At 45.5% G+C, this 22,698-nt stretch overlaps 1 protein-coding gene across 3 annotated transcripts in view; it reads right to left on the bottom strand.

Annotated features, from left to right (window-relative positions):
- U2SURP (U2 snRNP associated SURP domain containing) overlaps positions 1-22,698 on the bottom strand; it is an 878,864-nt gene that overhangs the window by 605,421 nt on the left and 250,745 nt on the right. For all 3 annotated transcript variants that reach the window (XM_078666425.1, XM_078666427.1, XM_078666426.1), the window contains one exon: positions 17,845-17,888. In XM_078666425.1, the coding sequence (XP_078522551.1) occupies positions 17,845-17,888 (44 nt within the window). The remainder of the gene's footprint in view (positions 1-17,844; positions 17,889-22,698) is intronic.

The raw sequence follows: 22,698 nt of genomic DNA, 5'->3' as shown, positions 1-22,698 counted from the left end.
TGGCATTAGCTGCTCTAACGTGTCATAGTGTGCCCTGTCATATCTTGCTAACAGGGCTTGGGTATTGGAGATCCTCCAAATATTAGCAGCTTGAGCTGCCACACGTTTCCCAGAGGCTTCTAAGATCTTGGATTCTTTGTCCGGAGGAGGAGCATCACCCGTTGTCTGAGAGTTCGCTCTTTTGCGAGCATTAGCCACCACTAAGTAGTCCAGTGGGAGTTGGCCCTTGATGTAGGTAGGGTCCACGGGCGCAGGCCGGTACTTCATTTCAATTCTTGGGTTCACCACCCTTGCTTTAGTGGGCTCTTTAAAAATGTCACTGGCATGTTTGAGCACACCTTTGAGCATAGGCAGAGTTTTTATAGACCTTTCTGATGTGGAGAATGTATCAAAAAGAAAGTCTTCCTCCACGGGGTCAGCATGCATATCCACGTCATGGTTATGTGCCGCCCTCTCAATTAGAGCGTTGAACGCAGCAGTATCTTCAGTAGGCGAAGGCTTGATAGCATATGAAAGAGTATCAGGGGTGGTGTGCGGGTCAGGGTCCACCGCATCAGCCCACGGCTGGGACTCATCTTGATCAGTATCAATGGGATAGTTGAACTGGTCCTCATTGTCACCTCCCTCCACATCCTCAGTGACATTTGTGGGAGAGTAGGCATAGCCCTGATCATATGATTGCATGGGCTCAAAAAGAATAGGAGAGGTGGTAGAGTCTCTCTTTCTCTTCAGTGGTATCTTATAATGTTCCATAGGCGTTTTAGGCCTGATCTTACGTTTGTAAACAGTGAGTCGACCTGATTCGGAGTCGATGTAGAATTTCGACTGGTCGTCGTGGGACGGTGGCTGGAACACAACGTCTTCCGTTCGAGGCGGAGTGGTTGCGGCACCCGACGTCGACTTGGCAGAGTCGGTAGCCTGTGTATGTTGAACAGATTTAGGCCGTGATGTCGGGGGTAGTCCGAACTTTATCGGCGCCGTAAGCATCGGTGACGGACGGACCGTCTTCGATGGAGGCGGTGTCTTCGATTCGACCGACTTCGACGGTTCAGTGCGTTTGAGGCCTTGCGTTGATTCGAGCCGTTGTGGCTTTGCAGGAATGCCCTTGTGCTGCAACGCCGTAGGGTCTTTCGATCCGACTTTCGGCTTCGGGTCGAAGGCCTTGATCAACAGTGGCTTCTTCAACTTCGGATCGATGGTGTTCTGGGCCTCGAGCCCCGCAGAAGAACCGCCATCTGTGGAGCCGGAAGTCGACAGGAGCGTGACGTGCTTCACTGTAGACACAGGCGTAGTCGATCCGATCTTCGGTTCAACGCCCCCTTTCGACCCCGAGAGGTCGATCGCACGCTTCGACTTGGAAGGTTCCGAAGTCGTCGAGCCGATGGTTGTTTTAACCAGTGTCGGTTTCGATTTCGTGTCTTTTGGTTTCGGTTTCTCCACTGAGTGAGGTCTATCGACTGATGGCTCTTTCGAAATGTTCTTAGTCGGGCCTTGAAGCGGGACTAGAGAACGGTGTTGAAGATCTTGGCTAAGGCCTTCCGGCGATGCCTCCACCTGAGCCGTGGAAGAGTCTTTATGGGGCCCCGCTACTGCGGTTGGGCCTAGCTCCTCGCTTGAGTCGTCGTCGCCGGCTCAGATAGGTTGTACGTCGTCTCCTACCTCGACGATGTCTTCATCATGGACGTAGAGTTCTTCCTCGTCCTTGTTGTAGGTGGAGTCTGGCTCCGACGCGGGATCCGAGTGCTCCGGATCCTCTTGTACATTGTCTTCGTCGTCACCACCGAAGATGTTTTCTGGGTCTGGTGCCGATTCTCGCGCCGACTGTCGTGCAGCGCGTCGAAGACGGAGAGTTTTCTTCGATCTGAACTTCGAACAGGCCATGCAGCTGGCCTCGTCGTGGTCCGGTGAGAGACATTTGTTGCACACCGGGTGTTCGTCGATGTGGGGATATTTTGAGTTACAAACGGACAGCGCTTGAACGGACTCCGTTCCATCGTCGATCGTCGATGGGCCTTTGGCGTCGAAAGGCAAAAAGTTTTCAGACGTCGAGTTCAAAGAACTGGAAAGGTAAAAGGCACTGAGCGAAAGACAATACCGACGCCCCTAAGGCCTTTTGGCCTCGAAAAGAGTAAACAGTATAATTTCCGAACGTGAGTTAAGAAGTACATCCGAACCCAATGGCGGAAAAAAACAATCTGCGCATGGAGGGGATGCCCATGCGCACTGTAGTCCAGGGGAGGAGCCACCAATCTCGTGATACTTTGAAGACTCTTCCAAGACAACAATGTGCAATCATCCGGACCCAACACTAGGCGGCGATCTATGCATAAGATATAGATTCAGCAGCCCACCTGCCTCGAACACAAATTTCCCTGACCAATTCATAGCGCATTGCCTTTGGACAATGGGTGTGGATACCTGGACGCGAAGTTCTGGCATTTTGCGGTGTGGTGTGTGGCTAACAGATCTATTTCTGGGAAGCCCCACATTTGGAAGAATGGGAGGAGTACTTGGGGATGTAGTTCCCATTCGTGGAGCTGTTGACTGAGTAGATCTGCAATCTGATTGTCTACTCCTGGGAGATATTGTGCAAGGAGGTATATGTTTTGAGGGATGGTCCACCTCCAAATGCTTTGAGCTAGGTGTGAAAGTTCCAGCAAGCAGAAGCAACAAAATTGCTCGTTGTTGTCATCGGTGGCAAATAGATTGAGCCAATGTTCTCCCCATCAGCAGAAGAGAACTTACACCACCTCAGAATGTAACTGCCACTCGTGGTCGACTCGGCATCGACCGCTAAGCTTGTCAGCTCTGCCATTCAAAGATCCTGCGAGGTGGTTCACCAGAAGGACGATCCTTTGATGGTCCACCCGGTTCCAGAGGCATAGTGCCTATTAGTACAAGATCCGGACCAAACACCACCCTGCTTGTTGCAATACCACATGGGTGTGGTGGTGTCTGTAAGCAACTGCACCAGCCTCCCTTTGATGGACAAAAGGAAGGATTTCAACACAAGCGGATGGCCTTCAACCTCAGGGGGGTTCTATGGTGCCGGGCCACCGCCTGAGACCAGCGCCTATGCTTTCCACGTCTCCCAGATGGTCACCCCAACCCAGAAGGAACGCATCAGTCACCACTGTCAGCTATAGGTAGAGTAGGGAGAGGGGTCCGACGCCGACTAATTACGGTACAGTAGCCACTACTGCAGATCTTTCGGATTCCCCTCTGAGATCTGGACGTAGTCAGAGAGGTCAACCTGAGACTTCAGATCCCCTTGCAGAGCCTGCATATGCCCCCTGGCATACTTGCCCACCAGGATGTAGGAGGTCATCAGTCCTGTCAGGGTCATCCTCATTGACATCCAGGACAAAGGATGAAAAATCATAGCCAGAATGTCCTGAACTCTCCGTTCCAGGGGAAGGGCATGAAACCAAACTGTTTCCAGGATTTCTCTGATGAAAGGGAGCATCGGAGTAGTCAGGTGTGACTTTGGCAAGTTCATAATGAACCCCAAAGATGACGGGAGGTTTGCCGTGATCTGGAGGTAGTTGAGTACTGCCTGGGGCAAGTCCACCTTCAGCAGCCAGTCGACAAGGTAGGGGGAAGACGGAACTCCCGACCTCCGTAAGTGCACTGCTACCTTCACTGTCACTTTCTTGAACACCCAAGATGCGCTGGTGAGACCAAAGGGGAGCACAGCAAACTTAAAATGCCCCATCATGAACTGAAGGTTTAACACCACTTCCAGTTTCCAGAAACAACTGCAGCCAAGACCTTGCCCAGTATAAGCATTTTGAAGAGGGTGCAGGTCTAAAATAGTACAAAGGCCTCCGTCCTTTGTCACTAGGAAGCAGTGGGAATATCAACCACGACCTACTTCTAGCGCAGGAATTCTCTCAATAGCCAATTTGGGCAAAAGAGCTTACACTTCCGTCTGTAAGATGGGCATATGGTCCTTCGTCAGTCGCTTTGGGGATATGGATTGTATGGCAATGAATGGCGAGGTGTAACCCTTCCGAACTATCTGCAGAACCCACCTGTCTGAAGTTATGCTTTGGCAAAAATCATCTGATCTTGACCCCAACATGGTGGCTGTACACTACTAAGGGCACACTAAAGAGGCAGGTGGGGCTGCAGGGGAGAGGGACAAAGGGGGGGGGGGGGGGGTAATTGAGTAGGCTGAGTGGCTCGCTGACTGTCTGCAAAGGTGGTGACACTGCAGTTGCAAGACTGCAGATCACTTAGCTGGGAATAAATTGCCTGATGGTATGGAGTACCTCTGACGAATCAGGGATGTGGAATCCCTATAGCCCGATGCCCAGGACATATTGTTGGAGGTCAATGGCATCAAGTTTTCATGTGTATTTTGTCCTAGGGACAAGTAGGCCCAACCCCCTGCAGCACAAACCCTTTGGCTGCCAGTTTGCAGTACCACATAATGGATCAGGGAAGGGCATTTTCGCAAGTTAAGGTAATATTTGTATCCATGTGTTAATGCTGTTCAAACTTGTATTCATGGTTCATTAATGCAAAGCCTTTGTTATTAGGGTGAGCGCACTAAGTAAATGGTGTAAGCTCTGACTGCACTACTAACAGTGGTTCCAGTATTAAAATGTGTACACACATTTTCAAAGTTTAGGAATATGAGGCTATGTATAATGCTCCCAGAATGCTCTCCGATTAGATGCAAATATTTGCAGAATGTTGAAAGCAAGATTGATGATTCTTTGCTTTCAAAATAAAATCTTAGTAAAAAATGAAAGCAGGAAAAATAACATTTCGCTAAACTACTGTAAAAGTTCAGGTACCATTTCTTTGCAGCATCATTTAGTAACGGGTTGATGCATGCTTGGACTTCCTAAACATATTCATAATGGAAAATCAGTGTAACAAGTTTCAATTAGATTATGGGGGGAAAAAATAAACAAACATTGGCAAAGCAAGTAGGTCTGAAACTGATGGTCAGCTTTTTAGTTTTGCCAGTGTGTGAATTGTTTTGGCACTTGGGGTATTGGAATGGTTTTAGGATACCCCTCTGTCTTTTGTCTTGAAATGCATTGAGTTAGCCCTCACAAAGAACGTCTTTGAATACCAGAATCAGTTGTATCTCTAGGTATCTGGAACTTCGATGGGGGCTACTTTTGCCCAGAGTCTGGCCTGCATTTATGTAGGCCAGTTCGAGGAAAATGTTATCCATCATACCTCAAACCCTTTCTTTGGAGGAGGTATATTCATGATGTCCTCTGTATCTGGACTGGATCAGAGGACCTCCTGATTAAAATTTCTGCGTGGCTTAACCAGGCTGATGATTGCTTTCGGTTTACTTGGTCCTGTAGCAATACTTCTGCTGCATATCTGGATGTGGATATTACAGCCGTTGGTCATGGCTTGGTTACCAATGTTCATCAGAAGCCAATTGACAGGAACTCTCTGTTACACTACCGTTCCTTTCACCCCAGGTCCCTCTGGGATAATCTCCCAGTAGGTCAGTTTTTGCGTTACCGTCGCAACTGCTCTACGACTGAGAAATTTGTGGAACAATCAGAGGAACTGGTGGTGAAATTGAAAGCAAGAGGGTATCCTTTTAAAACCATTAAACAAGCGCGCAAACGAGCGTTGAATACTCCACGTGATGCCCTTCTGGAGAGAAATATAAAAGCTAAAACTGAATGCCTTCCGGTTATTACTACATTTGATCCCCTATCGAATAAAGTTAGGCAGATAGTGAGGAAACACTGGCTATTTTAGACACTGCTACCAACAAGATGCCCCCCGCGTTTTGAGTTTTAGAGGGCTCCAAGCCTTAAAGACAAATTAGGGCATAATCGCACATTAACAACACCACTGGTTTCCAAGCTTCCCTCTGGTCATTACCCATGGGGAGGGTGTACAGTATGTGGGCAGACAAGTGTGATCTTGGAGGGGGGAGAGAGTGGTTTCTGAATAGCTTCAGTAATTGTAACACTAACAATGTTATTTTTAGACTTACTTGCAACTGTGGATTGCACTATATTGGTCTAATGTCGAGGAAGGTTAAAATTCGAATACAAGAACATCTTAGTGCTCTTAAGGCGAAGAAACTAACCACACGTTTGGTTCAGCACTTTCAAGAAAAACAGCACGGCCCCAGGGATCTGTGGTGGACTGTTCTTAAAAGGGTGATGGGTTATACCCATAATATCGTATCCATTCTGGCGAGAAAGGAAGCTAAATGGATTTTCTCTGAGAAGGCAGATAAACTTGGACTGAATGACTCGATCAAGTGGAATAAAGTCACTAGATTCTAGTTGTTCAGTAAAGCAACCCCCCATGTTTCCTTGTGGCTCGTGCCTGGCCAGGATATTACACCCCATCTTAAGTATATTGGAAATTGTTCTGCCCTGATCCCTTAGTACAACATACAAGTGTTGGCTATTTGATTGATTTATACATGCCAGTGAGTCAATGACGTGTTGAGTGCTACACTGCACCCCCTTCTGTATAGATATTAAAAGGTGCCTTGAGGGGGACTGTACACTATATATATGGCAGTAATAATTGACATTTTCATGAGCTTTAGGGATGTACTAATATCAGTGCCAGGGAGCCCTTGTTGATCGATCAGGGCATTACATTTGTGTGCCTTAATGTGCGGGGGCTTTTCCAAAAAATTCAATACTATGTACTTGATCTAGTTTTTGGCCAAAAACTGGTGTGATGAATCTCACTTAAGATGCTGTTATTTAAATTGTGATCCAAAGCTTTCTGCCGTTTTATTTTCCATGTGTGGGAAGTTACTTGCGTTTTTTTTTAGGGATTCTTAACCCGTTCTAAGATGGACGCCGCTTTGGGAAGGACCCGCGAGAATCTCATCATTTACCAGATCTGGGCCGTGAAGGTGTATTTACCAGAGTACGCGCCAGGCGGGCTCTGTGCTGGACGATTCGGCCACCGGACACGATCGGTAGCGGCAAGCAGGTGGTTTGATTAGGTGGAACTGTGAGGTAGTGTGCGATAAAAGTGGGCCACCACCTTCTGTTGTCGGCGCGGGGGCTCTCGTGCCAGTTTAATTGTAGTTACGATGGAAACAGACAGCTGTAACTATTTATTGTAAGCTCAATCCAGAAGAAGCCCAAAGGTTGTGATAACGTGCGGAGGCAGATGATGGCGCAGCACTGTAGACTGCATTACGATAATAATAGCCATACTTGTATCATTGTTTGCCCACTCACGAAGACGCGTGATGCGGAAAGAGAACGCAGAGTACTGTATGTTGGCAAAATGGGATGTTGCAAGTTATTGAGGTGTGACTGTCTCACTACTCCTTGCAGGTGATAGGGCTTGCTGGCAGTCACCGAGGGGGAACGCGATCAGCTGACGCGTGATTCTCCCTGATGAAGGTTGCAGATATGCAGTGTAGACGCAACCAAATGGTACGGGAGTTTTTATGTATCTTAAGTGAAGACTGATTATATCACTGTTGGGAAGTGGCTTTTACAGATCGCGTTTTCTTTCTTTTATTCTATACCATCATAGGTTTGATGTGAACCTCCCATGAAGCATCAATTTGGAACCCCATTAGCCCTGACGAAGTTGCCCGAATTGTTTCTTGGCAACGAAACATGTAGGCTCATAATGATTGATCATGGTTTTATGGGAATCATTTTTAATTTGGAGATACTTATAGAGGGGGATTTAAACTGCACCTTTGAACCCTTGAAGAGTGAGGGCGAGGACTTGTGTTCTGAGGAAGATGCTATGTGGAACATCCCGAATTTGACACTGAACCATATTAACAAGGGTTCCGAGGCTGCCTTGCATTGGCTAGGGTTGTGCTTAGAGTGGGGTCTGAGAGCGGTCAATGGTCGTACGATTTCTGACAAAGCTGGTCAGCCTACTTTTGATAACTGGGTTAGTAAAAGTAGAATTGATTACATTCTGGTTAAAATGGAGTATTGGTCCCTCCTGGAAGACATGGTAGTTGTGGTCCGTCCTGAGAGTGACCATAACCCGTTGTCTCTAAGCTTGAAGCTCTCTGGTGGCTTAGGCAGGTCTTCTGCAGCTACGTGCGTTACTGCAGAGGCTGTCTCAACCAACGATAGAAGGAGGGTTAGATGGTGCAGGGTCGTGGCGGATCCCGCCATGCTAGATGGCATATCTCTGGAAGTTTCATCAACCTTGAGTGCCATATATGATCTATCTTCCAATATGGAAGCAGTCCACCAGATTAGTGATCTACACGAGCAATGCTTCAATAAACTGAAGGCTCTCCTCACCCTACCTCCGAAGTACGGGAAAAAGAAAATAATTGGCACCAGTAAGAAATGGTATAACAAAAAATGCAGGGAGGCATATAGCGGGCTCAGAAAAGCTATCAAATCTAGGGTAACCCTTGATATTAAACTGGCGCGGCAAAAGTACAAGAGGGTTCAGTGGGAAGCGAGGAGAGAGTGGGACGAGTGTTATTGGTCTGACCTCTATGAGGCCAGCCTTTCCCCTAACCAGACTAAGTTCTGGGAAGTTGTGAAATGGGGCAGAAACCCTGACTCGCAGAACCCAGTTAATCATGCATCTGCGGAAGCATGGGTGGACTTTTTCTAGTCCCAGTTTAAAGACCCTGAATATGAACTCCTCGACGCCCCGGTGATTAGGGCCCCATCGCCTTCGTCTCCCCGTCATCCTTTGGTGTTTACGAATGATGACACGGAGTCTGCACTCCGGTTGGTTCAAGCAGGGAAAGCTCCCGGGATGGACTGCATCCCGGCAGACTTATTTAAATCTGACCCCCAACTCTGGGTTCCCTATATTACTCAGGTTGCTAATGCTATTGCCAAGGGGGCAAGGATCACAGAGTCTTGGAAAGGTGCGGAAATTCTTCCCATTTTTAAAAAGGGGGATCGATCGGTCCGTGGTAACTATCGTCCTATAAGTCTCATAGATTCCCTGCAGAATATTGTCGCCAGGATGGTCCTTGCCAAAGTTCAAGGGTGGATGGAGATGGAGAGCATTCTCTCACCGTTACAGGCTGGCTTCAGATCAGGCACCAGCACCATCGACCAGGTCTTCCGATTCGTTCTGATATACTGGAAGGTGGTGCTGTTGGGCAGAGGGACCATCTATGCCGCCTTTGTGGACCTTAAGTCCGCCTTCGATCTTGTGCCCAGGGCAAAATTGTGGGCTGTCCTAGGCAAGCTAGGACTGCCGTCCGAACTCCTTGAAATCATGGTAAGATTGCATGAGGGCAATTTTGCTAAGGTGAGGAGGGGGAGACAGGGGCAGGTGACGGATAGTTTTCCCGTCACGACGGGTGTTCGCCAGGGGTGCGTTTTGGCACCTACCCTTTTCTTATTATTTATAAACCAGGTGGTGAAGTTCTTCGCAGACACTCCCACTGATGCACCCACATTGGGCAGGACTAAGTTCCCTTTGCTCATCTTTGCAGATGATACATTAATCCTTTCCAAGACACGTAGTGGTCTCCAAATGGCGATTAACAGATTTGAGGTTTTTTGCAAACTAAATGATCTGCAAATAAATGTGAGCAAGACCAAATTTATGGTTTTAACAAAAAATCGCCCCATTAAAAGCTACGTTAGCATGAATGGAGTCGCCCTTGAACAAGTGGATGTCATGACCTATCTTGGAGTGACCCTAGACTATCGCCTACGCTGGAAGCCACAGGTTGACGCTCTCCACTTAAGATCGGTACGCCTTACGGGATGCCTAATCCAGGAGCAAAGAATGTCTGACTAAAAGGGTTTTACCTGCACTAAAGATTTTTGAAGCAAAAATTAGCTCTGCAATTTTGTATGGGGCCGACCTGTGGGGTTTTATGGACCTAACTCCCTTGGTAAGAGCCCAAAATACATTTTTGCGTAAAGTGGTAGGATTACCGCAATCCACTCCAATTAAACCCCTTTTGTTGGATATGGGCTGTAAGCCGATAAATGAGATGGCACGGTACCGGCTGGTAGCATTGTGGAGACGGATTTGGATGTCCCCGGATGTAAGTCTCTTTGCTAACGAACTAGCGGAAGTGAGATCAATCATGGGTTCTGGTAATATTCCATGGCTCCAGGAGGTGAAATTAATCTTGGAAGGTATGGGACTTAGCCAATTGTGGGCTAACCCGGGGTCTACTGCGTTTCCCCCCAAAAAGGAATTTAAAATACTCTTCTGGGCATCTGTTAGACACCAATTTGTTGCGCTGTCAGATGCTGCCACTCTAACGGGTCGATTCTTGGTGCACAAATTGGATCCCCCTACTTGAGAACTACTGGCATGTTATTACCAGGAGCCTGGACAAAGAATTATACCATCAGTTTAGAGTTGGGTCTTTACCAGTAAGGTCGTTTTCCAAGAAATGGGAAGGTCATACAACTGAGTACTGTCCCTGGTGCAATGACCAAAAGGAGAGTGTGGGTCATTTCTTCTTTGCTTGTCCGGCCTATTCAGTCCCAAGGAATAAATGGATTAGGCCCATTTGCCGTCAGATGAATATTGGAGGGAGTGCAGAGGCATTGTGAGCTCTAAAAACAAATACCTCAGAGATTGTGGTTATAGGAGTAGCAAAGTATCTAGGGTGGGCCTGGGTTATCAGAGCTAGACACCTTCATGTACTTTGATTCTAAATTTTAAATATGGGTACTTTTTTCATATTGCGTCTTTAAAATTACTGTTTAATTCTTGTCTTAAAATGATGAACTGTTTTGGAAGAAATATGGTGTTTCTAAATTTTATGCATATATGATCTGGTTTTATTCCTTTTATGTAGACTGTCTTTTATGATGTAATAATCGAAATAAAGACGTATGAAACTGCAATGTGGAGAGCTTACAGCACTGAATAAAGTTACTTTGAGCCAGTAAGCTTTACCAATTTCTAACGGTGAGGATTATCCGTTTATATTCTCACGGGGTCCAAGGGGAATGCACTTTAATAGCATGCATAGATAGCACACTCATTTAGAATTTCCTATCTTTTGTTGATTTCATTTACAATAGCACACACATTTATTTTCTTCAGAGAGAAGGTAACCAATGATAAGTGGACCTGCTGGCGAGTACCAGCCAGCGGCCCCCTTAGTGTTGTTACCGTGAGGTGCTTTCTCTGTGCTCCACACATTTTTGCCTGTGCATGGGTGGGTCTATGATGGTAGATTAATTTAATTAAGATACACCACAACACCGTGACTTAAATAAGTCTGTGAGGGAGTTATACAAATGTACGAGGCCCCTCCAGTGTTGGAATTGCAGATTTGGGTGTAACTTTGGTATGACAGGCCCTTTGTTGGTTTATAATGGTTTTTGTAAAGCCTTATTGGTGTGGGAGCTGCCGGGCCCTCCCCATTATAACAAACATTGGCAAAAGGAAAAATTGTTTTTGGTCTCAAAACGCACACACTGACAGTAGTAACTAGCACTGAACTAAACTACTTTGTGTGCCGATATGCTCCTTGTGAAAGAGCTGAATGCTGTCACTCTCAGTGAAGCCAGCCGATACAGAGAGAGAGAGACAGAATTTAAATAAATACAAAATGTCAGTGTCAACACCAGACCAAATTAGGGGCGTAATTATTAAAGAAAGTCTCAAAAGTGCACCCATGGTATGTGGCCTTGCATTAAGTGCAGCTATAAGCTCTTTTGTGACTTCCCAAGAATTTACAGAAGGAGGACAAGAAATAGTACTCCTAGAAAATATTTATGAACTGCATTTTAGCATGAGCAAATATGCACGTTTAGATTTGCTCATGCGAAAATCTGAGTGTTTGCAAGTTCACTTTTCCTCCAACCACTTTTTTCCCAACTCTGAAAGAAGGTTTACATCTGCCATGGTCAGGAGTAAATTTCCAACATTTCTCAACATGGGAAAAGATTAGAGAAGAGTTGTTGAAAACCCTTAAAACATGCAAGTTAATAGGTTAACACAGACGCAAAAGGGTATTCCAACCCTGGAACTATTGCTTATAACTACATTCAGCCCCAGTATGTAGATATGCGGAAACGTGGCAACATAAGGGGATTGCAAGTTCATACCTACTATGGTATGAGCCCTGGCATAATCAGAGAGGCTATATCATAGCTCTGATATAATGAGATTGCTGCCATAATTTGTCACCGCACTACATGGCACCAAAGGGACAGGTGGATTTTGTTACTGGACAAGTACATTTATGAAGCAACCTGCCCCATGGACAAGTAGATATTTTGTTAAATTCCACACCCCTGCGAAGCCACGAAAGGAACAGTAGGGCTGATGCAGCCGGCAAGGAGGGGTGCCTAAGGCCAGGTAGCATGCTGTAGCCCTGCTCTCCATGAACTGCTCCAGAGCAGAATCTACTTGCCCTCAAAAAGCCAAGCCCAGTAAAAGGCCATGTCTTTTAGGGACGACTGGACATCGCCTGAATAATCGATTGACCACAACCAGGCCTGGTGACGAATGGAGACACTGGCGCCAATGGCTCATCCAGTGGAATGGGAGTGTCCAAGCCACAATGAATTGTGAATAGAGGCCTTGGTCAGGGTTGTAGCGGCACCAACTCTGAGTCACAGAGCACAATGGGCACCATGTCCTCCAGTATCCACATTGGCTTCGGCGCCGAGGCTTCGGTCACTGGCGAAACGTGGCACGAGAGTCTGAGGAGGCCCAGTGCTTGATTAAGTAAGGTCCAGAGGTGGATTCCGAAAGTCCACCTGGTGCTGAAGGTGAACCTGCTGGCAGTATCCCAGATGGAGCGTCTCTCTGCTGCTTGGGGCCCATAAGCGCACCAGAGTGAGCAGATAAGGATCAGAAAAGTCAGAGCATGGCTTCGCAGAACTCTTCGATCAGCCTCGGAGCAGCAAACCGCTGGGATATGCTGCTGGATGTGCACCGAGGTCAACAGACTTCAGGAGCAAGATCAAATGGCATTGCAACACCCTCATGTGTTCTCAGGAGAATGCAAGTAACGGGGAGGGGCCGAATGGATTTTTAATGTTTTTTTTCTTCGACTTACACAAAGATTTGTAATGCAAAGTCGACCGATCTTGGGAAGACTCCCGGACTGGGGACCGGACCCGAAACAACCCTTCAATTTTGTACAGGTCCCACCTCAAAGTCTTTCATCGTTTGGCGAGAGTGTCATCTCGCCGTCTCGAATGTCCTTCGGGTTCATAGACGCATTTACTGAAGGCCTTCAAGTAGTGGCCAAACCCCAAGCACCACAGGAAAACCTGATCAGGATCTGTCACAGACATTGCTTGAACCTTCCAACAGTGTCGTTTTGGAGGGGACATTTGGCTTGCACATAAATGTTTTTGGGGATAAACATTATAAAGTGCTGAAAGGTAGCTCCAGATCTGCATCTGGTGGCACAGAAATAAATGAATAAACATCAATGCGCAGGAGTAGCATTTATATGGACTATACACGTAATTTCTGGAGAGGAACGTCATCAGTACGAAGCCACACAGAAGCACCACCCAGCGTACAGAGATACCGCTCATAAAAGTTTGCAAATTCGACTCGGGGAAAATTCAAAAGGTGAAGAATCTGCGGATAGAAGTCTTCATTAGAAAATGCATTTTCTGCATGTGATAGGAATAATTCTCCAATAGCTATACCGCCTTTTAAAAAGGGACACTCCCAAACATCATTTTGATGAATTGAATTTTCAGGAACAGCTGCAATTGGAAGGAGAAACCACACACTCCTTATCATTTGCAGCCACGGAAAGTCTGTGATTGTCCTACTTACTACCTCTTGATGTGAAGAACTCCTTACTTTTAAAGTACAGACTGAAGCACTTTTTTTTTATGGACTAGCTTGATAGTCAAGCTGTCTGCAGGATCTAACATTTCCACTGCTTTGAAAAATATATAGTATGTGTTTTAGCTCCACCCAGAGGAGTATTTCTCTGTAACCTACTGCAGTTGGCTATTTGGTACATCATTCCACCTCCTGTGGAAAGCTAACATTGCAATACATGGACTACTATTTTACATCTCAAAAGTACACTGAATCATCCCCCATTAAGCTTTTCTCACAGAGATATTGAATACAGAAAACCACCATCTTTGTTTTTTTTACAGCAGCAAGCACAGAAAGCAAGCAAGACCTACTGGCTTTGTCAATATTTGTTTAGTTATGCAGTTATTTAGACCCGCACCACGAAACCCACTGGGCAACTAGGTGGTATGCGAATTATGTTAATCAGTTGTGTGAGTAGGTCTTGAAAAATTGGAACGAAAATGATGATTTACAGAAAGGTAATGTGGGAAGATAATTACAAAGGTGAGCGTGGAGTACCTGGAGGGGGAATGGATCATATGTTTATTGAGGTTACTTGGCTGATAGCAATCCTTGTAAAGCCGAAGGAGCGAGACTAAATGTATTGATTTAAAAAAATGATTTGTATCTGCAAGTCAAATCCCTCAATATAATGCCACACCGTCTATATGCCTGGTCATGTAAAAGTAAAGCAAAAGACTTGGATAAGGCTTCCTTCCAATTACACAAAACTGCATCACATAGAGCCTCAGTCATCGTTAAAGGTCTAGGATGGAAGTAAGAACACAAAACTCCTCCATGATACAATTTTGCTTCTGGTATCAGAAACTTCGGCAGTATTAAAAGTTTAAAAACAAAGTTACTGATCTTGGCCGAAGGCAGGGCTTGAATGAAATGATTTGTAACCAAAAGCCCTGCTCATGAGGCGTCAACCTACAGGAGTACAGATCAACACTAATGAATTAACTATACATGCCAAGACTCAAGCACCTGCAAACCAAATTAACAAATGTATAATGCTATTTATTCCATGTTAAAGAACTGATGGCTCAGTTAGTAAAGACTGACGTAATTTCATATGAATGCAATACAGGCATATCCTACCAAGGTTACTATTCAACCAAGAAAATAAACAAGTTTCACAGGATCACAAATTAGATTGGTCAAGCAATGCTGCCCATAAAATGTGTTTGGCTGAAACTATATTTCAAGAACAGTATCTGGTATGCGTAGTGTCTGTATAGTCCCCAAAGCTAATTGAGGACAATACACCCACTTCCATTAACACTTACTTGACTTTCAGTCAAGTTGATATTTTGGGCGACAGTATTTTATACATTTCTAGACAGCAGCATTAACAGAATAATGACGAACACAAGCAATGTGTTAATCCACTGAGTGTTTCCAGACAGTGGGAATGGTGAAAATAATAGCAACATTGCCATTTGTTATCAAATTTAGTGAACAAGGGCTTCGTCTGCTACCAAGGAATATATATCTCATTATGAAAGGAATTAATGAACAGAGGGAAAAGAAGTAATGGGAAAACAAGTAAAAATCACCTGCAATATTTAATATTACACGGCTCATATAACCTTTGTAACCTACTTTTGTCACAGGTATACAAATTGATGAATCAAGCTAATCAAAGCGTGGGCCATATGGTGAAGGCAATAAATGACCGTGGAACTGAAGACACATTTAACAGTATTCAGGTTCAGAGATTGAATTGAATATTAGTCTGAGGCAAAAAAGATGAATACAGTAGAGACATCAACCTTGCCCAAAATAGAAAACTAATAAAGCACAAGCACAGCAAGGGATCATCCTTCCCTGCCAAGAATTAACATTTTTAAAAGATAAAGTTACACGGGAAGGTAGGAAGGGGTACATCCAGGGCTCATGCACAGCATCAATTGTTTGAGGTGGAATTTCACTATTTAAAAAACAGGGATAGGCTCTAGGATTCTCGCTGACAAGAAAACTTAAAATTATAATTAATTCTAAGCAACTAACTTCTGAGCTTAGGTTACTTTGAAGAGGAAATGTTTTAAGTTTTCCTTTCAATATGTATTTTTACATATTTTTACAGACCACAAGTAATCCCACTTTGCAGGCTTTAGCATTCTTATATATGGCATGAGTAACTGCTGAGCAAGGTCTGTCAAATAAGTGAAACAAGGTCTTGTTTTTTTCCCCAGCATAGAATACTAAAAATTGAATCAATCCATCTCATTTCAGGACACTAGCATGAAAAGAGAAAATTCAATTATTTGGCAAGAGATGATTGATCATTTTGCTGTGAAAGAATATCAGAAAATTAATCAAGGAACATACAGACACATGCATCAATATTGCATTTTGCGATTCCTTAATTGCGAAAAATAAGGAATCGCAATTAAGGAATTGCAAAATGCAATGCATCAAGAAATCGCTAAATAAATTGCGATTTCTTAATATTCCTTAATTGCGAGTCGCAATTAAGGAATACCTCCCCGTTCATTCCTATGGGCCTAGAGGCCCATAGGAATGAATGGGAAGACATTCTCAATTTGCGATTAGCAATTAGCGAATCGCAAATTGAGAATGCGATTTCAAGGGTGCAGGGGTGTCCAAAGGACACCCTGTTGCACCCCTGAAATCAATCTGTGCACATATGTTGCGCACACACATGCCCTTAGCGTGTGCACAACATGAAACTTTGAAAAATGCACAAAAGTGCATTTTTCAAAGTTTTCGCAAATTACCATGAGGTTCAACCTCATGGTAATTTGTTCCTTTAATTGCGAAATCGCAATTTTTTCAAGTTTCATGCATTGCATTTAAGGATCGCAAAATGCGATTCCTTAAATGAAATCGCAATTTGAGAATTCGCAAATATTTGCGAATTCTTAAATTGCGAAGGCCTTGACCCTTCATGCATTCCAAAAGCAGATTTTGCGATCGCAAACGGACGATTTTTGCGATTCGCACCGTTTGCGATCGCAAAATCCTTTGATGCATGTGCCTGTAAGTTTCCACAGCAAAACTACTGAAATTAGCGTGCCTTTAAGAAAGTTAATTTAAAAATAGATTCTGCTCATGTTTTCTTGTACAATTAAGCATTATGTATTTGGACATTATATTACAGAGCAACATTATTTGACTTAGCTGGGCTTTGAAGGTAGTTCGTTTACAAGCCTTAAATAGCCACATGTTTGTGTGTCAAAAATATTAAGGACCTCAAAAACAGTGTTGTACAAACGGTTGACAAGTGCATTAGTTAACCAAATGCCTTGAGTAGGCCAACAAATAAAAAATAAAAAACATCTTTCAATCATATTAAAAGCACAAATTACTGGAGATGATCGTACCACGTCTGGTCAAAAAGTGTATACTTTCTCAATCCATCCCTTGATGATTTCCTGGTCACTCGCTGCTGCGGACGCTTCAGCTGTTGTTGCTCACCAAGGCCAATGTCAAAGCTCATAGAAAATTTGGCATGTGGAGACTTTTTAATGATTCAGCGAGTGATGTGCTCTGTCCTTGGGGGATAAAAGCTTTAGCTTGACTGAGCAAGAGTATACCACAATATATTTCTTTGTGTACTTCATGAGAAAAGGGGGATGCAAATATATTCTTATCCAAATTTAGTAGCTATTCTCTTTCTGTATCGTAATATGTTTGATTCTCCAGACTCGAAGAAAAAGCAAGACGGTTTACTGCACAAGAATGCAAACAAATCGTTGCATGCAAAAGATACACAATATAAGACAGCATTAGCAATGTATCTACAAAAACAATCAATATATCTATTGACATCCATGCAAGAAAAAAAGTTAATTAAGCACAAAATCAACTTGCTGCCTTGCTCCCATGTGTCAGTTAAAAAATAAACATATACTTTACTAAAGATTAAACAAATTAATCTCACTGAAATACAAGCCTGACAAAGGACAAAACAAAATTATTGGGGAATATGTAACTGGTCATATCCTGACATATAAAGGAACCATTGCTCAGTGAAGCTATTACCTTCCTGTAGGACCACAATTCACTTTTTTCAATTCAGAAGGGGCATTTTCTATATTGTTATCAGAAATAATAAAGAAAAACATGTACCTTTCTGTTGGGATAACCACTTTGACTATGGCTTGCGACAGAGTCTGTATATGAAGTCACATCAGATAATAAACATAGAATATGTGAGTATTGTTAACAAGGAAGAAGCAAAAAGTATACATATACATTAAAATATGACATTGTCATACATTCATTCTGCAGTCAAATAACTGCTGCAAAGTGTCCTACAAATACAATCACATACACTATAACGGAACTGTGTTTTACTGCTATCATCACTATCAAAATGCAAATAAGCACACCAAATACATACTACACCAAGTATTGTAAATGATATAAGGGACTTACAATTACTATACTTTTCTGAAATGTCCACCCACAAAAATAAATCTGTCTTCTTTATGGTAGTTTACATTGTGAAAAAGATAGCATGCTACTTAATGAACAAGTTACTTACCTTCAGTAACGCCTTATCTGGTAGAGATCTGATCTAGCCGCAGATTCCTTACCTTTGAACTTCCAGGTGTCAGGCTGGATCGGGAAGATTTTTGAAAGCAATACCCCTGTCGGCCAGTAGATGCCGTTGGTCGACTCCGCATGACTTAGTCTGTGTCGTATTTATCGTCATCGGAACATCCGCGTTGTCAATACAACTGCCACTCTAGCACGCTGACGTTAGTACTTTTCACAACTTTCCAAGCCAGAAGCACAGCGCCATGAATTGACAGACCATGGTGTATTAAAAAAGACAATTGGGGCCCTGAAGGGGAACAACCCTGACACTAAAAACAATTCCGCAGTGCGGGGAGGATGAGTGGGTTGGTAAGGAATCTGCGGCTACATCACGTCTCTACCAGATCAGGTGTTACCAAAGGCAAGTAAATTGTCCATCTAGCCGCAGATTCCTTACCTTTGAAAAGATACGCAAGCAATATCTTCCAAGGAGGTGGTACTGCGGAAAAGCTTTAAACCAGGAAATCTTGCAAGAGAGCAGCAAAACAGGAGCTCCCTGCAAATCCAAACAATAATATATGGTGAACGTGTGCGAGGATGTCCATGTGACAGCTTGGCAGGTAGCCACAATTTGGACACCATGCTGGAGCACCGTGGTGGCTGCTTTTGCCCTAGTAGAATGGGCCCTAGGCCTTCAGGAGGTTGTTCCTTCGTTAAGGAGTAACATATTTTGATACCCAGGATGATATGGTCTTCTTTTGGACAGTATGTCCCTTCTTAGCTCCCATGAACCTTAGAGTTGGCCATCCACCTGGAAATCCTTTGTGCGATCAAGGTAAAATGATAAAGCTCTTTTTGGTCCAGACGGTGGAGATGCTCCTCTTCCAGAGTAACAGACTGTCCCAGATGGAAGTGTGTTACCACCTTAGGTAGAAAAGATGCCCTAGTCCAGAGAACCACTTTGTCTGGAAAGACGGTCAGGTAAGGAGGCTGCGATGAGAGTGCCTGCAGTTCGCTCACCCTCCTGGCAGAAGTGATTGACACCAAAAAGGCTGTGTTGATAGTGAGCAGCCATAGAGGGTAGTTCTGACGTGGCTCAAACGGTGCGCACATCAAAAAGTTAAGAATCAAGTTAAGGTCCCACTGTGGAATATGAAAAGGGGAAGGGGGAAACAAACGGGTTAACCCCTTCGAAATTCTTTGCACAAGAGAGGTTTTAAAAAGTGAAGGTTGATCTGGCAGCCAAAGAAAGGCAAATCGGGCTGAAAGGTAGCCCTTCAGAGTGCCCAGAGAAGAGCCCTGCTGGGCCAAGGAAAGAATAAACAGGAGGGGCAGATAAGGGGTCAATTTCTGTACTTTCTGTACAATATTTACAGAATTTGTTCCATCAGCAGGCGTACAACGACTTCGTAGAGGGACAGCTGGATGCCAGGATAACTTTGCAGACTTATGCAGGAAGTTCAAAAGCTGTCAGCTGTCGAAGCTCAATCTTCATGCAAGGAGGCAGAGAGAGTGGACAGGTTAGAGTGGGGAACCCTCCCCTGCTGCTGCAACAGACTATCCTCCCGAAGGAGCAGCAGTATCGGAGGATCGATGCTCATTGACAGAAGCTCAGGATACCAGACTCTCCATGCCCATTTAGGAGCCACAAGAACGAATTGTTCTCTGTCGCTCCTGATCTTCTTGAGCACTCTGGGCAGAAGTGGTATGGGCGGAAAGGAGTACAGGAGGCCTGAGCTCCACTCAAAAGGAAATACGTCGCCAAGCGAGAGCTGCCTTGGAAACTCCAACGTGCAAAACTGCTGACATTGCCCTTTCTCTTCGAAGGCGAGCAGATCTAACCAAGGCTCTTCCCACTGCTGAAAGAAGCCTTGCACCACTTCTAGATGGAGACGCCACTCGTGATCCGCAAGGCACCATCGGCTGCATTAGTTGACTCTGGCGTTCAGAGAACCAGCCAGATGTTGAACTACTAGGGAAATGCCCAGTCCAGAGACGCAGGGCCTCTTTACAGACGGTCCACGACCCCACACAGCCCTGTTAGTTGCAGTACCACATGGCAGTAGTGTTGCCCATGAGGACTTGAAATAGCCTTGCCTTGATATATGACAAAAAGGCTTTCAGTGCCAATCAAATCGCTCGAAGCTCCAACAGGTAGATATGGAGCCTGGCTCCCACCGGAGAACAGAGTCTTCTGATCTTTACATCCCCCATTCCAGAAGAGACTCATCCGTCACTATTGTGAGATCTGGTTGGGGAAGGGAGAGGGATCTGCCTCTGACCAAATCGCGTTTTGTTAGCGACCACTACAGGTCTTTCTCAGTGCCCTCCGATATCTGAACCAGGTAGGTGAGATTTGCCCGATGCTGTGCTCATTGGAACTTCAGGCCCCACTGCAGAGCCCGCATGTGCCATCTGGCATGGTCCACAAGCCGAATGCAGGAGGACATGAGGCCCAACAGCCTCAGAGTCATTCTCACCGAAATCCAGGATAGAGGCTGAAAAATCAGTATCATAGCCTGCATATCCTGGACTTGCCACTCAGGAGGATAAGCCTGAAACTGCACAGTTTCCAAAATTGCTCCAATGAAAGGGAGCATCAGAGGGAGTCAGGTGTGACTTCGGCACGTTGATGGTGAACTCCAGCAAGTGCAGGAGGTTCGCCACAGTCTGGAAGTGGGAGACAACGGGAGGTCATGGATAGAACCAAGGCCTCTGCCCTTCTTTGGAACCATAAAATAGCAGGAATAACAGCCACAGCCTATTTCTGGCCCGAGAACCCTCTCTCTAGCTTCCTTGGCCAAGAGAGTCATAACTTTTCTCACATAGTAGAGCAAGATGATCCTCTGTCAGCCAATCGTGAGCTGAAGACATGGATGGAGGAGTAGTTTGAAGGGGAGGAAGTAGGCCCTTTGGACTATTTGCAACACCCACCTGTCCGAGGAGGTGTCTCAAAAGTGGTGAAGGTGATGGCGTATCCTGCCACCAACTGGATGTATATGATCCGGGGGGGGAAATCGGATTAGGAAGGTTTTGCAGTGGAGGGGAGAATTATGGCTTTGCTCAACTTCTGGCCGCACGAACCTCGGGGTCAGGGTGAACCGCTTCCTAGGGCCACAGAGGTTGCTGAACTTGCGGTACTCTCTGGCTGGAGTAAGGTTGGCGCAGTTGGAAACCCCTGCCGTAGCCACAAAAGGAGCAAAAAGACACAGGCCAGGAAATTGTGGTGAGGCCCAAGGACTTAGCAGTAGCTCATGAGTCCTTAAAACACTCAAGCGCAGCATCTGCTTGGTCTGCTAAGAGATGGGAGCCATCAAAGCACATGTCCAGAAGATTAGCCTGGACATCCACTGAAAATCCAGACGTCCTCTGCCAGGCTTGGCGCCAAATGGCTACTGTTGAGGAAATTGCTCTGCCTAGCGAGTAGGTTATGTCCAAGCCACAGCAGATGGTGAGCTTCAGTGTATCTCTCCTGTCTGAAATAGCTTGAGGAGCAGAATCCGGTCCTCCTTCGAGACTCTGGGCAGCACCTGCACAACTGTATACCATATCGAATGGAAATAACGTCCCAAAAGGCATGAGGTGTTCACCTACCGCAATGCTAGACTGGAGGACGAGAAAATTGTCTTACCAAAGCTTTCCAGCCTTTTGGTTTCCCTGTCGGGGGCGCGGAAGGGAACGCGCCACCGGAAGTGAAAGCTTGGACCACCTTGGTGGGGTGGGGTGGGCGGTGTGGAAAGCTGAGTTAACCGGTGCAGTTCACAGGAGCCCCATTACTGGATTGGTACCAGGTGCCCAGAAGAACGTCCGTTAAGGCCTCGTTGAAAGACAGCAAATGTTCCGAGGTGGAGACACAAGGCTGCAGGACCTCTGTCAAGACATTAGTCTTTACTGCCACCGTCGGAAGCTATAGGTCCAAGACCTACGCACCACCATTGCAAATGATAACTCATGCATAGCCAGGTTTGGGGGAGACAGCATGCGAGAATTTTAGGGGGGGTGGGTGTCCTGGCTTCACCCAGTTCCTCATACCAGTACAGTTCATGAGGTTGTGGGATTTCATAGGGATCCTGCTGCCTCCCCAATCCTGATCATCCATTCCTAACACTTCAGAATAGGGCAGGTTGAACGGCATGGGGACGTATAGCTCAGTCAGCGCTGGTCTCGGCGTCGGTGGACGCCCGACCTGCTCGGTGTCGTCCAGAATGATTGGGGAGGCGCTGCCGGTGGGCCTCGGAACCCCGAGGACTTCAGCATCAGACACGGCGCTTGGAAGGGTGCTAAGGTACGACTGGTGCCTGTCTGGACCCGGAACCGGTCTAGTAGGAGGCAGTGGCCAGAGGCAAAGGCACGGAACCTACAGGGTCTCCATCTGAACTTGCGGGGTCCGAGGGCGCGCTGGCACCATCAGGCCACCCAAATATGGCACACATGGTATTA

The sequence above is a fragment of the Lissotriton helveticus genome, chromosome 11 (genome assembly GCF_964261635.1).
Source record: "Lissotriton helveticus chromosome 11, aLisHel1.1, whole genome shotgun sequence".
In the NCBI taxonomy this organism is placed as follows: domain Eukaryota; kingdom Metazoa; phylum Chordata; class Amphibia; order Caudata; family Salamandridae; genus Lissotriton; species Lissotriton helveticus.
This window is presented reverse-complemented; position numbering and strand designations above follow the sequence as displayed.